General features: G+C 32.1%; 1 protein-coding gene across 5 annotated transcripts in view; it reads left to right on the forward strand.

Moving 5' to 3' along the window:
* The window catches only part of EMC2 (ER membrane protein complex subunit 2), a 126,546-nt gene that overhangs the window by 48,086 nt on the left and 60,733 nt on the right, over window positions 1–17,727 (forward strand). For 2 of the 5 annotated variants that reach the window (XM_032251839.1, XM_032251856.1), the window contains 4 exons: window positions 2,854–2,935; window positions 3,746–3,856; window positions 5,999–6,103; window positions 14,946–15,731. In XM_032251839.1, coding sequence (XP_032107730.1) covers window positions 2,854–2,935; window positions 3,746–3,856; window positions 5,999–6,103; window positions 14,946–15,032 — 385 coding nt within the window. In that variant the 3' untranslated portion in view covers window positions 15,033–15,731. Of the gene's footprint in view, window positions 1–2,853; window positions 2,936–3,745; window positions 3,857–5,998; window positions 6,104–14,945; window positions 15,968–17,727 lie in introns of those variants that run through there. The other 3 variants (XM_032251847.1, XR_004260912.1, XM_032251870.1) reach the window with 3 other exon arrangements.

Genomic DNA, 17,727 nt, shown 5'->3' on the forward strand with positions numbered 1-17,727 from the left:
CAAATAAATATCCATAGTATAATTTTCATATAGCCCTATTTTGTGTTTCTATATAGAGAAAAAGTTAAAGAATTGTGCCACAAAACATTTTTATATTTTTAAGCTATTTTTATGTTTGTTTCTGATTTATAAATTATAGTTTGTTTTTAGCTATTCCATGGGTGTGTGTTACACCCATTGACCATATTGAGACACTTGTTCTAAATTTTTAAAACCATTAATTTTTATGTGTTAGCACTACCAATATGTATTACACGTTCAGTATCTATAGCCTGAAAATTTGAAATCTACAGTGCTCCAAAATCTGAAACTTTTTGAGTGCCACATGATGCTCAAAGGAAATGCTCTTTGGAGCATTTTGGATCTGGGATTTTTGGGTTAGAGATGTTCAACCAGTAAGATAATGCAAATATTTTAAAATCTAAAAATTCTGAAATCCGAAACATTTCTGGTCCTAAGCATTTTGGTTAAGGGATTCTCAACCTTTGTAAGCAAAAATACATTCACATTATGAAAGACACAAATTTATTTTACTTGATTTGTAATTAAAACTAGATACTATATAGCAAGGAACAGTTAGTATTATACATTCATTATAATTGTGATTATAGTTCCTTTTTATAGGTCCTGCCTTCTAAAATTCCATATCAAAGGAAATTATCACAATTCTGTAAGGAAAAATCATGATGTTGGTAAAGCAATATACAGTTCCAAATACTATAACCTTTAGTTATATATACTTTTGTAAGGAAGAGAAGAAAACTTTATTTAGTTCTACTGCTGACTCTAACATAATAATAGCAATTGTTATTCTCTTTTAAGTAGATTCAAATTATTTTTATTTCTCTAGTCCTAGTCTTGTTGAGTCCACTTATATAATGAATAACTTTTCTATGCACCTAGGATAGTACTGGCTATGGATTATCCCTGACAAGGTTGAGGAAATAGTCACTTTCTGTATGGCCTAACAATGGCCTCTGGCTGGCCTAGACCATCTCTTGAGCTTCTTCTAGCTCTAATTTTATTTAATTCTATATTTTATTCACAAAATTAGTTTGATAGTGTACTTTGTAAAAGTAGGGGAAGGAATCCTTTTCTTTCTTATGTGTGCTGCTAATTAATTTTTGAGAAAATATCTTGGTATTCATTTTACCCTAAGAGCTACTACTGCCTCCCCATTTTATCTTGCTTTATGCTATATAAGAACCAGTATCACAGTTGTGCTCAACCCATTTAAATCACTAAGAACTTTTATTCTTAGTCTCACTATGAATTTTTGTCATCATACTATTAATAATTAGAGGAACACATTTACAAGAGAACTGTCTTTTGATAAAGTATTTAAGGTACAGATAATTTTTCCCTTTTAGAGTGATAAATAAATGGGTAGGTAGGTAGTCATAATACTTTTGTTTCAGACATTTATTCAGTCATTTGTTCAGTCTTATTAAATACTTATCCTGTGTCAAGAACCAGCACTAGGGTTTGAATTTAAAAATAGAAAGGGCTAAATAGCTGCATGATCTTGGATGAGAGTGTGTGTGTGTGTGTGTGTGTGTGTGTGTGTGTGTGTGTGTGTGTGTATTCAGAAATCTAAAATGCTGTAATTATTAGGTAATTAACAGGGTGTATTTATGTCCTCAGTCCCTTTGGGTGTGACTGCTATATACATTTTTATGTTACCATTGACATCTTCAATTTTTCAATGTGGTGTATAATGCCATATGTCGTGGTTAAAGAGTACAGGCTGTCTGGAGTGGTACAGCCTGGGATTCAGTTTACATCTCTGTGCCTCAGTATTCTCAGCTGTAGCATGGTGATAATAATTGCCTTCTTCCTAGGGTTTTGGTAGGATTAAATGAGTTAATACATGTAACACATGTGGAACAATAACACATAAGCATTTAGTAAAAGCTGCTATTAGTATATATGTGTGAAACAGGAATATAATTTTTAAAAGTAAGTATATCAGGCATTAGCGTAAAGGTAGATACCTTTGTATATTGGTAACAAATGCCAAAAATAACTTTAGGTACCCTCTTTTTGTTGAGTGTCATCACTTCCTCACTGGGAAGAAATCTTCTAACACTCATATTTATTAGGATTTCCTGTAGCTAGTGAGGATAGATAGTCACATGGCATTAAACATATAAAATATATTTAGTGATTTATACTCAGGTGTTTTAAAATTGTTTTTCAGAGCCCTTTCTGGCAGTTCTGTCTCCTTAGGTTTTCAGCAAGATTTTTGTTTATTCTACCACAGATTTAATAATAGCAGAGTATATATGAAAACCAACTTGATCTATTTTTTATGGGTAGAAATTTATAACTTCATTTTAATTTGGTATTTGACAGTAAACTGAAGTAATGAGAGAAATCTTTGTAATAGAATTTGTTGCTAAATACATGCCTGTGAAGAATTTTTAGTGAGTAGAGAATATTTAAGAAATGTTTATTTTCTCCTTAAACATTAGCTGTTCAAATATTTTATTAAATCATCAGTCAACTTCCAGAAGTTGTTTTATGTACAACTTGATCCAAGGTTTTGAAGCCTTTGCTATTAGTCATGATAGGATGTAGTAGTAGTGACCCAATTTTTAAAATGTGGTATCTATTGATTGTTTAGAGGCAGCTTTAAGATTTAAGTCTATGTTGATTAATTTCATGAAAAAATTTAATGTCATTGATATTTATGAGTTTCAGATGACAAATACTTTATTAATAAAACTATGTAAATTATTTTGGGAATAAATTGTTTAACATCACTAAAGTTGTTTTTAAATTATTTCAAGGTGTAACTAAGATAAAATTTGTGATTTTTAAAATTGATTTCTCTTTTTGATGTGTTTTTAGCTATGCAAAAGCAGCCTTTTGTTTAGAGGAACTAATGATGACTAATCCACACAACCACTTATACTGTCAGCAGTATGCTGAAGTAAGTGTTTTCAAACAATGGCATATAATTTTATTTTGGTTACTATTTGCTATTATTATGGAACTAAGAATATTTCTTTCATGTTAAGCAAGTACATAAATATTTAAAACATCTGAAGAGCATTGAGTTGTGGGAATAAAAGTTTAACATTGCAATGGAAATACTGACTTCAATTAAGTCATACTTAAAACAGTGATATTCCTTGTATTTTTATATTTGTGTACTATTTTCTTTCCTAATTATAGTATATCACATTCGTCACTACCTATTGGCTTCTGAGACATTTACAGTGATTGTGGTTGTTAAATTCATATTCTAGGGAATTTGTATTAAAGCCAGTTGGGACATAGGAAGTATTTATTTAATTCAGGTACTGTTAAGAATATCAGTACAATTGAATGCTGTAAGGCTAGAAGGACTTCATTATTAAAAACTGTCTGTGCAGGTTATAAAAGGACAATTCAGTATCTAAGTCACATTTATAATACCAGTAATAGAAAATATAATGTGAAATGAAGCATTTACAAGGCAGTTGAAATAGAAATTATTCTGGCTTCTTATTGTGACAGCATTTTTGTTTTAGAAACTACTCAGTCATCTCAATGTTCGTAGAACGGAATAGCTTTTTGGGGAAGGTTATGTTTTAAGTTTTAGATTAGCCTTAAAAACCTTTAGGTGAATTCTTTTAACATCTTGTATTTGTTTACAGAGAATATCTGTTTCGATTACTTAATTTATGGTATGATGAAACCATGCTATATTTCAGAGTAGTAAAATAAACAGTTTTCAGCACTTTGCAATTTTTAACAGGTTAAATATACCCAAGGTGGACTTGAAAACCTCGAACTTTCAAGAAAGTATTTTGCACAGGCATTGAAACTGAACAACAGAAATATGAGAGCTTTGTTTGGGCTTTATATGGTGAGTTGAGGTGCATGTTTAATGTTATTTTAAAAAATCTGTCATTTAAAATCCACTTAACTATTCCCTCCAATCACTCTTCTCCTGTTTTATGTATTTTATTGGTAAGCATATGCTGTTTTTCTATAATTAATTCTGAGCAATAGCTTGTAAGCCACTTTTATTTTTTAATGTTCCTACAGCCTAGCTGTTTAACATTTTTTGGTAAAATATCTTTTATTATATCAGAATTGAAATCTGCCCTTATAAAATTAAATGGTAACAGGAAAAAAACATAATATGATTTTTTGTTTTGATATTCTTTGGTTTATGCCCAACATTATTGTATTTCTTCCCTAAATTATAGTTGTATGAAGTATTTTTAAACTATGCCAGTAAAAGACATTAGAAATAAAATTCCTAATATATCAAATTAAAACATTTTTTATGGTGTAGAAAAATAGTTTGGAAATTGTGGGAAGTATATAATTATCTACTGTTTAGGTATGCCAAATGCAGAGCTTAGAAAAGTCAATTAATAAGCACTACAGGAAATAGTGGAAGAATTTGCTGACCTTTAAAACATATATATAAAGTGAGCACCTCTCTACAATAAGAAAGGCTAGGAAAAATAAACTTTAATATGTCAGTTCTTTGAATTTTTTATTTATCCTGTTCTTGAGACGGACTTCTTGATGAGTGTCTTCTTGTTGTGGCTCAGTGAAAAAGAATTAATTAAAGAAATGGAGATAAGAAGAAACAAAAATGAAGTAATTTTTAGAAAGGAATGGCAAAATATGGTTAGAAAATGGTTCAAAGAAATTTCAAGAAAATTTTCCTGGATTCTAGCAAAGTCAGTTGCAGTGGCTTGAGTATATACTATAGTAGCAGTATCTCTTTATTAAATAAATACTAATTTTAATAAAACTGTATAATATATAACAAATTATTAATAGCTGACATATAGCACTTTATGTGCCAGGCGTTGTTCTGAGCTCCGTTTTTTATTTTAAATAAACAAATCCTCACAGCTCACACCAGCTATTGAGTAGGTGCTCTATGCTATCCTCAGACGGTGAAACTGAGACACAGATTTAATTAATTTGCCCAAAGATGGGCACAGAGCTCCTAGATGATTGAATGGGGTTTCCAGCCCAGGAAGTTAACTCCAGAGTTTTTCTCTTAACCTCCACATCTACTAAAATTCATAACAGGAAGCTAACATTAAAGATATAGAGGTATAAAAATCAGAGTTTGGGATATAGATTTTTCACTGGCAGAGAGGGAGACATATGCACAGGCTAGGTATAAAAGAAAGGCCTAACCTTTTTTTGAATCACATGGTCAGATTATTTTGAGTAAAATATATTAAGGAGTACAATTAAAGTTATATCTTTCTCTTCGCAGTGATATATATATTTTAAAATTAGCATATGGTTTTGGGGTTTTATGGATTCTTTCACAGATCCCAGATTAAGACTCCTCATTTAAATACATTTTTAAAAAAGAGAAGGTGGATCGAATTGCAGAGACTAATTGGTTCTCTTTCAAAACACAGTTTGAAAACTCATGGTATAGTGAAAAGAGAAATGGATTAGAGATAAAGATCTTCTTTATTTCAAAGACCCATTATTTTGCCTTGGTCAAGTTAAAGCTCACTTATTGGACTTAAATTTCTTTTACCTATTAATGTCGGATATCAGGCTAAATTATTTTTGAGTTTGCTTTTTCTATAAATATTTGATAATTCTATGATTCTGACATTGACAAGCTTATGTAATTCAATAAAAAGAAATAACACCAGTAATATCCTACACTGGTAAAGTGCTTTTCGTTTTTAAAGTGTTCTTCTGTAGCTTCTTTATTTAAATTATATGGAATTTTATCTTTAAGAGCTGTTGTAGATACATAATTAAATAATTTTAGGTATTATTTAAAATATCCTTTCTCTTTCTGTTATTTTGGATTATACTGTATTTTAAAATATATTTTCATTTTTAAGCACTAATATTCAACTTTGTGTTTGTATTAAAAATTATTTTGGTACAGTTTTTAAACACTCTTTATTGTCATCCCATTGCAACCATGTCCCTTATGTTTTTTATTATCTTGACTAGCAAAAAAGGAATTTTGCTTTTGATGTTTTTGTTTGCTTGTTTTTAGTCGGCAAGTCATATTGCTTCTAATCCAAAAGCAAGTGCAAAAACGAAAAAGGACAACATGAAATATGCTAGTTGGGCAGCTAGTCAAATAAACAGAGCTTATCAGGTTAGTATTTATTGATGATTTTGCTATGTAGATCAGTTAATGTATTTCTTAGTTACTTTTATTTCTACAAACTACAAAGTCAGATGTCTAGCATTGGACTTATATATACCTTTGGGGCTTTATCAAATGGGTTTTACTTGTGTAGAATTAATTTGTAGTTTTAGGACTACCTTTTTTTCCCCTCGAGGAATCTGTTAGTATTATTATTTAATAATTAGCCTTACCATCTGGAAACTTCAGTGGTTATGCATTTGGCAAATGCAAAGTAATTCTAAAAACTCAGAAAGGATTAAAAAAAAATCATATTGCATTTCAGAAGCAGGTTGGGTATGTGAGTGTATTATTAATCATAGGTATCTCAAGAAATGGAAAAGAAGGAAGAAAAGCCTAAAAGTAAGTTAGACTTTTTTAAAAATGTTAAACTGCATAACAGAGTTTATGCAGTCTGCGTATACCCCAGATCTTTTACTGAAGCTTCCACATTTGTATTTTAGTTTTCTAAAGCTCATCTTTAGCAAATTTTTTTAGAAAATTATTTTTCATGAGAAATTTGCTCATGGGAAAACACATCTTACATCTTGCATGTTTATGGCTATTTGTCTGTAGCCTTTATTTTTAAAAAACAGTTTGGCTTTTTATATACCCTTTGGTACTTTACCTAAATATCTTAAGCATATTATTCAGATTTTTTGGTTTGTTTTTTTTTTTAATAGAGATGAGGTCTTGCTATATTGCCCAGGCTGGCCCTGAACTCCTGGCTTCACGTGATCCTCTTACCTCAGCCTCCTAAGTAGCTGGGACTACAGGTGCAGCCACTACCATGCTCAACTGTTTCATTCTGTTTTAGACTGAAATGTTGCTGTCAAGAAGTATGATGCCATCTTGACTTGCTTTTTATCATAAGTGATTTAGACTGTTTGTCTGGTTACCCAAAGGAGTTTTTTCTTTACCTTTAAAATCCAATAGTCTTACTATGATTTGTTATATTGATTATTCTTGGGTCAGTTTTCCCAAATACACAGTACTCCCATTTAGTACCCCAATTTAGCCCTTTTATTTGAGAAAAGTTGCTTTTAGAATCACATTTTTTTCTCTGCTTAATTTTCTTTTTCAGGATTTCAGTAATAAGTATATTACATTTCCTTTTTATATGTCCTTTATTATTCATTTTCTTTCAGATTATTTTGTCGTTTTCTGTATTTTATGTTTTCTCCATAATTTTTTATGAAATTGATTCATATTTTTCTTGTTCTCCGTGTTTAAATGAGCTAGTTTTCCTGGACTATTGGGAGGAGATGTTTATGGAATGGTGGGGAGTTGGAGATAAGTTAGGGTAACTTTCCCAGCTTGGCTATTCTATGGCTGCCTCCTTTTTGCCAACGAGAACTCAAGTATGACCTCCTTGGATAGCCAGTCTTTCTCAGAACTGAGAATTGAGTGTTACTCAGAAGGATTTCCTGGCTTCAGCCCTCTCTTCAATGCTAGAGCTCTCAAGATCTTGAATTCTGAGGTGTTGCTCTCAGCTTTAAATGTTACATATTGTTGTTACAGTTTGTGTTCCTTCCTTTTTGTTTTGTTTTCTTCTGGGATTGCTGTCTCTGGACATCACTTATTTCCTTACCCCTCCATATCCAAACCATCCCTCCTCCTTATCCTGGTGTTTCTGCCCTATTCAGTTTGGTTTCAGTTTTTAATTGTTTTTCTTCAGGGTGTTAGGTTTTGTCCTTTTGGAAGAGGGTGTTTGCTAGATATTTTAGAGATTTTAAGATATTAGTTAGACTCATCTCATATTTGTGAGCAGTTTTTTACACTTATCTTTGGAGCTCATAAAGACTTTTCTAGGCCATTGGCAGATGTATCAACTCAGGTTCTCTTGTTTAGTAGATTAGGAATTGACAATTTGTTTGGTTTTGGGCTTCTTGTGGAGTAGTAGCTTGTCCTCTACTATTTTCTATTTCTCCTACTACACAGTTGTTAATCTTTTGTAGGTCGTGCTGCTCTTGATGTCATAGTCACATTCTAGGGTTTAGAAAATTGACTGTTAACCAGTTTTTTGAAAATGTCATCTGTGGGCTTGGGTTCTGTTATGTTGGGTTTTTTTTGTTTGTTTTTTTTTTAATTGTTGTTCGTTTTTGCCCTTCTGGTTGGAGAAGATTGAGGAGATTTTTAAAATGTAGTGCCTGCGTAATCACATCATTGAAAGTCACCTTTGTGTATTTTTATTATCTGTTATAGAGCATATTAGTTTTGTTGGCATATTGTAAGTCAGAGTATTTATGAATATTAGTCAGGCTGTGTGTCTCCAAAAGTAGTTTGGGATAGCTCAGATCTGTAATGGAGTTCCACACAGTGTAGGCTTGGGGGCGCATGTGTGTTTGTGATTTAAAGGTAAGATTTGTGTAATATAAAACTAACACTATGCATACTACATCATTGTTTTTAAGATATTTATAAAAACAGTTACATTCTCAGAGTGCTTTCAGACATAACTATATTTTAAAATCAATTTGTATAAAATTATAACATAGAAATAAGAATTACAACAGAAAAAAGAAGGCAAGTCATAAATGTACATTTCAGTGACTAATAAAAGGTAAATGTATCCAGGCTAATAAATATAAACATTGTAGCATCCTAAAGCCCTCTTTGTAAATCCTCTCAATTTCTCCTCCTACATTCCTTAAGAGTACTCACTTATAAACGTATAGTTTATGGAATCAACCAGTATGTATTCATTTTTGTCTTGCGTATTTCTTTCATTATTCAGTTTATGAGATTTATCCTTGTTTATGTCTGTAGTTCATTCATTTTCTTCTACTGTAGTTTATTGTATGAATGTTATAATTTCGTCAGTTATTGATATGCATTTGGAATATTTTCTGTTTGGACTATTGTGAATAAACTACACTGAATATTGCTGTATAGGCCTTTTGGTGTACATGTATGTGCAGTTCTTATTGTATTTGCAGTGCTGTATACCTTTGAGTGAAATACTGGGTCATAGAATATGTATATATTTAGTAGGTAAAGGCAGTTTTCCAAATTAGTTTACTCCCATCAGCAGTATTTAAGAGCTCTAATAGTCCCACATCTTCACCGACACTTGATTCTGTCAGTCTTTGTAATTATAGCCATTCTGGTACATGTGTAGAGTGGTATTTCATGGTTCTATTTTGAATGTTCCTGATGATCATTTATTTGCCATTCGGATAGCCACTTTTGTGAAATCTTTTTCTCATTGGTTTGCATGACATATTTCTTTAATTTTTTTGCTTATGAGTCCTTTTTTAGTTATATGTATAAGCAAATGTGTATGATTCCTTACTTTTTCGCTATCATATGATCTTGATGAATAGAAGTTCTGAAATGAAATGTGTTCAAATTCCTCAGTCATTTCTGTTATGATTTTTGTTTTTTTGTGTTCTGTTTAAGAAATCTTTTGCTATTCATGGTCATAAAGATAATTCTGTGTGTTTTCAGAATTTCTATTCTTTTACTTTTCATATTTAATCCACAAAACATTTGGAATTGATTTTTTTTTTTTTTTTTGGAGACAGAATCTGGTTCTGCCACCCAGGCAGGAGTACAGTGGCATGATCATGGCTCACTGCAGCCTTAACCACCTGGATTGAGTGAGCCTCCTGCCTCAGCCTCCCAAGTAGTTGGGACTATAGGTACATGTTACCATGCCTGGCTAATTTTTAAATTTTTGTAGTGATGAGGTCCAGCTGTATTGCACAGGCTAGTCTCAAACTCCTGGCCTCAAGTAATTCTCCTGTCTCAGCCTCCCAGTGGGGTGCTGGGGATTGTATGTGTGAGCCACTATATATGGCCTTAAATTGATTTTTATGTATGATGTGAAATAGGGGATCAATTGCTCTCCCTATGGATATCCAGTGTTTCTATTCATCTTTGTATTCTATCATGAGTCCTGTCCATGGAAACTAGTTCATTGTAGTAAAAGAAGATTACAGATGCTAGATATATGTTATCTGGGTTCAAATTTTGACTCTGATATTTATTAGCTATGCAAACTTGAATAAATTACATAACATCTTTTGGCATAGCTTTTCTTCTGCAAGATGGACATAATAAAATATTCTGAGAATTAAAGAAATTAAAACATAATTTATACCAAATCACAGTAATATGCATTACATTGTGTTTGTTAATCATAGTCTTTAAGTTCACTTTATTATAGCTGCTCTGATCATTGCAATAATAACAACTAATTATAAAAGCAAACATAAAGAATTTATTATAACCTAGGCACTCTTCTTGTTTTATAAACAAGGAGATTAAAGCATGGAAAGATTAAATAACTTTCCCAAGGTGACACAGCTGGTTAATGACAGCTGTTTTCAAACCCAGGCAGTCTGACTTCATGAGTGGTACTCATAAGGGTTAAAGTATATTGCTTCTATTAAGATAGGTGTAAATGTCTCTGAAGTTGTCATAGCTTCCAACTACCTCCTCAATTATTTTATTATATAAACAATTGATACCCTACCCCACATGTTTCTCTCTTCATTTCAGACGTAAAGCTCTCAATAGTAACTGAATTCAAGAGTTTTGCTTTGTTGTTTTTCCTTCTCCCTGTCTCTTCAGTGTTACAAGACTCCCTTGATTAGATCTCTGGGTACACATGGTTTTCCCTGCCTTTAAAGATACACTTTACCACTAGGAAATGAATCTATTATTTCAGTATTTTCAGCCATTGTTCATAGAATCAAATCTTGTTCCTTGGTAACGTTTGCTCTCCCTGCCATTCTGTCTCTCTTTCTAATTGTATGTTATTAGATTGAATTTTCTTTTCATAAAGTCTTATTTTCATTATTTATAAAGTCTCAGCGTTCTTTGGAAAGAACTCTGATAGCATCATTTTTGCTGTTCTCTTGAGTTTTGCACTGTAAACTCCATTGTACCTAGAGATGTTTTCCACATCTTTATTGAAAGTGTGATCTGCCTTTTCTTCACTCCATAGGGAAGGATAATACAAATAATTTTTCTCATTTATTTTAGATACCAGCCTCAGAAGATAACATACCTCTCAACTGGTCATGTCAGGTTTCTATGTAGCAACTTCTAATACTCAACTGGGAGTCACCCCTCATGAAAAATTTATTTTAACCTCTTGACACAAATAACAAGTTTTAAGTAAAATTTCTTGGTGCTTTTGAAGCTTTCATATTCAATACTTTCTTTACAAAGGTTCTGTTTTTTTCCCCTGTGAATCAGATTTTATAAGTATTTTTATCCATTACTTTTTGCTAACTTAGTAGTTTTAAATACCAACTTATGATTCTTTGGGTAGGCTTGAGATCGGTTGAGTAATTTTGCTAGTCTTGCCTGGGCGCATTCATATTTCTGCAGTGTGCTGGTGGTCAATGGCCTCACTTAAACAATAGCTTGACAGTTGGCTCTCTCTGTCAGCTAGGGGTACTGGACCATGTCTGTCATTCAGCAGTCTAACTTGGGCTTATTCATATTGTGATCTCAGGATTTGAAGAACAGCAAACAGGCAAGCTCCAATGTCCATGTGCTTTGTAAGCCTCTGGATGTGTCACATTTTGCTAATATCTCATGAGTCAAAGCAAGTCTCATCGTTAACCCAGACTCAAGGGGTACAAGACTTCACCTCTCAGTGGGAAAAGAAACATATGTAGTGATTTGGCAATTTACTACACTATTGTATAACTCCATAAATCACATCCTTTTTGTTTTAGTTCCTTTTTATCCATGTTATTGAGGTGTAATTTACATGTAATAAGTGCATATATTTGAAGTATGTTCACTTTTGAGTTTTGACAAATGTGTACACACCCTTGCCAGCCCCCGACTCAAAATAGCATTTTCATTACCCAAGAAAGTTTCCTTCTGTCATTTTGCAATCATCCTTATCCCCCACTAGGAGACAGACAAGTACTGATTTGATTTTTATCACCAAACATTAGTTTTGCCTATACTAGAACTTTGTATAGATGAGTTCATAGGTTACATGCTCTTTTGTGTCTGGCTTCTTTCACTCAGCATGTTTTTGAGATTCATTCATCTGCAGTCCATTTCATATATCCTATTACTTTGTCTACCCATGTTATTTTCCATAAATTGTATAAAGGCAAATTTAAGCCCAAGGTATCTCAGTTATTACAATGGATGAATCACTGACCTCTGAATTTGATAAGCAAGTTTTTATTATTTGGTTGTTTTATTGTGTGTGGGTGTTTTTTTTTTTTTTTCTGGTGAGTTTTCTTATAGATGTTATAGAGAATCTAAATGTATGAAAATAAAAATACAGAATTTGTGGGTAATGTAGAAGAGTGTAACTTTGAGAGAGTGACATTTTTGATAACTAGGTAAATCTTTGGGATCTCAGGGAGAATTTCTTAATCATATCTAGGCATATAAACCAGTCATATCTAGGCATATAAACCAGTCATATCTAGGCATATAAACCAGTATCAAGTATATAATATTTCATGTTATTTTTCTAGATATTTATAAATTAGGGAAAATTTGGTTTCAATAACTGCTTTTTTTTTGGTTTCCATTTAATGATGAAACAGAATATGGCTATTTGCTCTTCAGTTAGGTAATTGGTTTAGCATGTTCAGTAGAGGCAGACACATTTGATTAATGCTCTTGAAAAATTTTAATGTGAACCTACTCAAAATAATTTTCCAGATAAAGGCTTCTTTGGTGCACTGGTAAATTTGTCTGTGCTAGTGATTTATATGTTATTTATGATTGCAGTGGTGATTCTGTTACTATCCTTTTGGGAAACAGAAAATTAAATTATGATTTGAGGGAAAAAATGATTCTGACTTAATCAGTTAAATTGCCATACAATTCTGGAATAGACAGAATAATTGCATGTCAGGTAAAATTTGAAATGATAGATTTGTATTTCCAACCTTCTTTTATTTGTTCTGACACAAGTACATTCATTTGATTTATTCTAAATTGCACTGGTTGTGAATAATGTTGACACCATCTTAGGTGACTCTATTAAATTAGCTAATTTTAAATGATCACACTGTGTTATTTTTATGTTTAAGTACAAACCAAGAAAATACTGTATATAAAAATACATGTTATGGTTTTAGCTCTACAGAATTTTTTATTTTTACTTTGCTATTTAAAAGTATTAGAATAAATGTTAATATGTGATAATGGTACTATGCATGGTGTCCTATTCTGTACCCCTCTGCCAACCCATAAAATTTTTTCTCAGAATTAGACCTTTAAGTGTCTGATTAAGACCATTCCTATTTATGTTGCATAAATGGTGGTAAAAGAAAAAGCTTTCTGGTTCCTGGTAAATCCTTGTGAAAGTGAATTTATTAACTGATAACAGAAGTAATAAGCACGCCTCACAGCCTTTAGTCCTCCGGGGTAATTATAAAAAGACAAGCCTTAAAGGTGATATTGCTGTTAGCATATTTAACATATGAATTCCTTAAATTAGTGATTCCTTTTGAAAGGCAAGGTGATCTTGATTTTATAAGAAGCTTTTTTTCCTCTGGCGTTTCCCCTAGAAGCATCCTTTATTTACTTTTTCAAATCAGGATTGAACTACAGAAACTAATCTAATGGTTTAGAATTTAAGAAGTGGGGGAATCATAATGTTAAGCTGTAGCCAGAGGGGTCAGAGACAGGTTACCAATTCCTGAAGCCTGTTGCTTCTATGATGTTACCTGTGCTTGATCACTTAATCTTTCTGAACAGGTTGTGAGAAGTTTGCCAAATTAAGTTAATTACAAAAGTTGAGAAACACATCATAAATCAAGTACTAAGGGCTTAAGACAGCATTGTTATTTGAAGAAATGATCAGTCACCTGAAAATGTATTCAGTGGTTTGATGCTTGGTTGCTAGTACTAAGTATTTTAATCATATTTAACCAGGGGAAAATGGGTTTTTCATATATATATATATAAAATAAACTTACTCCCATCTCTACCAAGGAACACTTAATTATCTAGTAATTTTTTTTTCTTAAATCAGACTGATATATGATGGGAATTGTCAGTCCAGTTAAAAAACTCATTTTGAAATCAGCATGTGGTATTCAGTGTTTCCCTCCAGTGATTATGTGTACAATATTGAATTCAATATGCCATGAATTTGCTTTAAAAACACAAATATGGGGTATATTTTGTGTATATACTAGATGCATTATATTTTGTTTTCATAGTAAAATCCAATCCCAATGAGTTTTATAATGTAAATTACAATTATTAAAGTAGAAATGCATACTTTAAAACATGTTTACATTGTTTTAATGTGTAGCATAGAGTTTTACTTGACAACTCGTTCCAGAACCATATCATTTAGTTAACTAATAAATCTGGAAACTTAAAAAAAATTATTAGCTACTTTAAATAATTTTAGAGAGTACTTGCAACTTTAAAATGTTTAATAAAATACTTATACCTTTGAAATTGGAAAAATTTGTTTAGAGGTTAGAAAAGTAGAAATGGTTCACATTCCTATACAAATATAAGCTAAATTGCATTTTTAAATTATTCTTATTTCATATTTTTGAGTCTGAATAGGATAGTTTCAAATCTGTGATTTTATAGGTTATTATACTACATAAACACTTAAACTGGTCAAGTGTTCAGTGAAATCTCTGTACACTTAAACTGAAGGTGAGACCTTAAAGGAATATGTCCTTAATACCCAAATTTTATTCTTACTGAAAAACAAAGACTGTATTTGATTTCCTAGTAGTCAGTGTTGAGTTTCATTAGCAATGTGAAGGTAAGATTGTCATTTTGAACTTGCCACTGAAATTGAGCTTAATTGAGTTTTTTTTTTTTTTTTTTTTTTTTTTTTTAGTTTGCAGGTCGAAGTAAGAAGGAAACCAAATATTCTCTTAAGGCAGTCGAAGATATGTTGGAAACATTACAGATCACCCAGTCTTAAGGTTTCAAAAACTCTGACATTAGATTTCAAAACTGCACAATTGAACTTATTGGCCTGTAACTTACTTACTAAATGCCCAGTGCTATTTATATACTACAGTAATTTTCTGTTAAGAAGGCAGTTGTAAAGAATGTGTTTATATAAACCTAAAAATGCCTTTTACTGCTAAGTGGGAAGATGGGGGAAATCCATGGAATAGAGATTTAAGACTTACTGATTGTACATCAGTCTCTTCATATCACACAAACACATACACACACACACACATATATATAAACCTAATGTAGAATAACCTTGTTAAATAAACCGTGATGATTTATTAAACTTGTGTATGAAGATTCTCACTTCGTTTTGTTATAATAAATATATTGTTTAAGAACTCAGTTTCTAGTTAACTCCTTACTGGTATAGGAAACAGACAGCATATGTAGCTGACAGAAGCAGATTATTTTGACTTTGTTTATATCGTTGAGTTGGATTTTGCTGTACGTTTGAGTAGGCTATTTGAATTATTTTCTCTGCTATAATGAATAGTTTCTGATGAATCTTCTGATGAATCTTGCTTAAAATATGTCATTCTCCAAAGTTCAGCAATATTTCTTTGTAAAATTTTTGTTTTAATGTAGGACATAATTGAGATTTTTACCTATAAAATGCCTTAAGGTAAATATGTGTTATGAAACCTAAATTTAACTTTTATGCAAGTTATATTTATTGAACCTTTTAATAGTAAATTACATGAAAGAATATTCAAGGATTGTATAGGGATTAACGGGATTGTAGTGGCTGAGTTATTTTTAATTTTGAAAAAAAGTAAGAAAATTAAAACTATCCTTAGAAACAAAAGTATTACTATTTTTCTATTCTATCATTACCTTAGTTAGAATTTTTTATTTTTCTTTTTTCATAATAAACAACCATTATGCTAACTTCAACAGTATTTCATATCTTTCAGTAAAATAGAAGAGACTTTGAAAGTTAAACTTCATTTAGACACAAATCGGTTTTTAAAATAGCAACTGTTCACAGCAAGTATTTATGGTATTTGTTTATAATAAATATATTTAAATTTTTTTAGCAGCAGTTTACAGAGGCATCTGCAGACTTGTCATTGCTGCTTTGGGCAAGTGGGAATGTGGAGGAATTGACAATCTAGCAGTGTTTAGAAAGAAAGGTATCGTCAATAGCTTCTTTTAACCTTTTGAATAGTTCTGCTAGTAAATAATTCTCCATGTCTAGTCTAATCTTTCATATTACAGTCATTTTCATTTTATTTTGCCATGAGTAATAAGCAGCTGATTAATATCTTCTGTGAACTCTTCTCATACAAAGGTAATTCTCTGCTAATCATTGTTACCACAAAGATGCACTCTTTGTACATGTGAAATTAGTAACTGCATTTTCAACATGGTGAACCATTTGAAATCTACATTTTCTGTAAAGAAAATAGTGCCTACATGTTGCCTCATTACCTTTTCCCCTTCTAGCCTCCCCCCCGTCAGTCACTGGATTAGTGTTTAGCAGTTACATTTGTGTAATAAGTAATTCAGTGCCTTTTACAGCTGTCTGCCTTAGTTTCACTTTTTTTGGGGGGACAGTCTCATTCTCTTGCCCAAGCTGGAGTGCAGTGGTGTGATCTCAGATCACTGCAACCTCCACTTCCCAGGTTCAAGTGATTCTTGTGCTCAGCCTCCGAGTAGCTGGGACTACAGGCATATGCCACCATGCCTGGCTAATTTTTGTATTTTTAGTAGAGACAGGATTTCACCATGTTGGCCAGGCTGGTCTCAAACTCTTGGCCTAAGCGATCTGCCTGCCTCACCCTCCCGAAGTGCTGGGAGTGTAACTGAATTCAAGGGTAGGAAAGTGGAAGGACATAAGTTACAATTAAAATTGGAAGGACATAGTTTACAATTTTAAAAAGCTGAATTCTCCCCTTGGTTCTGATATTATACAGACCCTCGAAGGCCATGTTAAGAACCAGTAAATGGAAAACAAGATAAGGATGTGTACAGTCACCACTCCTATTCAATGTAGTACTTGAAATCTAGTGCAGTAACATAAGAAAAGGGGATAAAAGGCACAGAGATTGGAAATGAAAAAAAAAAAAACTTTATATTTGCATTTAACGCTATTGTTTACATACAAAGTCCTAAGAAATCTCCAAGAACTTACAAGAACTAGTGAATTTAGCAAGATCACAAAATACAAGATCAACACACAAAAATCAAATTACATTTCTATATAACACCATTTACAATCACAAAATGTAATACTAAGTATAAATCTAACAAAACATCTACAGGACCTTGTTGATGAAAAGATTTAGACTCTAAAATATTTGAAGAGATTTATTTTGAGCCAAATGTGAGTGACTACTGGCCTGTGACACAACCCTCAAAAGATTCTGAGAACATGTGCCCAAGGTAATTGGGTCACAACTTGGCTTTATACATTTTAGAGCGACATAAGGCCTCAGTCAGTATATGTAAGATGTACATTCGTTTGGTCCAGGAGGGTGGGACAACTGGAAGTGGGGGCTTCCAGGTCAGACAAATCCAAAGATAGAACTGATTGGCAATTGGTTATTATCATTAGAAAGGGATATCTGGTATACAATCAGGGGTTGTGGAGACCGAGGTTTTATCATGCAGGTGAATCCTCCAGGTAGCAAGCTTCAAAGAGAAAATATATT

The sequence above is a fragment of the Sapajus apella genome, unplaced genomic scaffold (genome assembly GCF_009761245.1).
Source record: "Sapajus apella isolate SASKATOON/1434 unplaced genomic scaffold, GSC_monkey_1.0 scaffold3, whole genome shotgun sequence".
In the NCBI taxonomy this organism is placed as follows: Eukaryota; Metazoa; Chordata; class Mammalia; order Primates; family Cebidae; genus Sapajus; species Sapajus apella.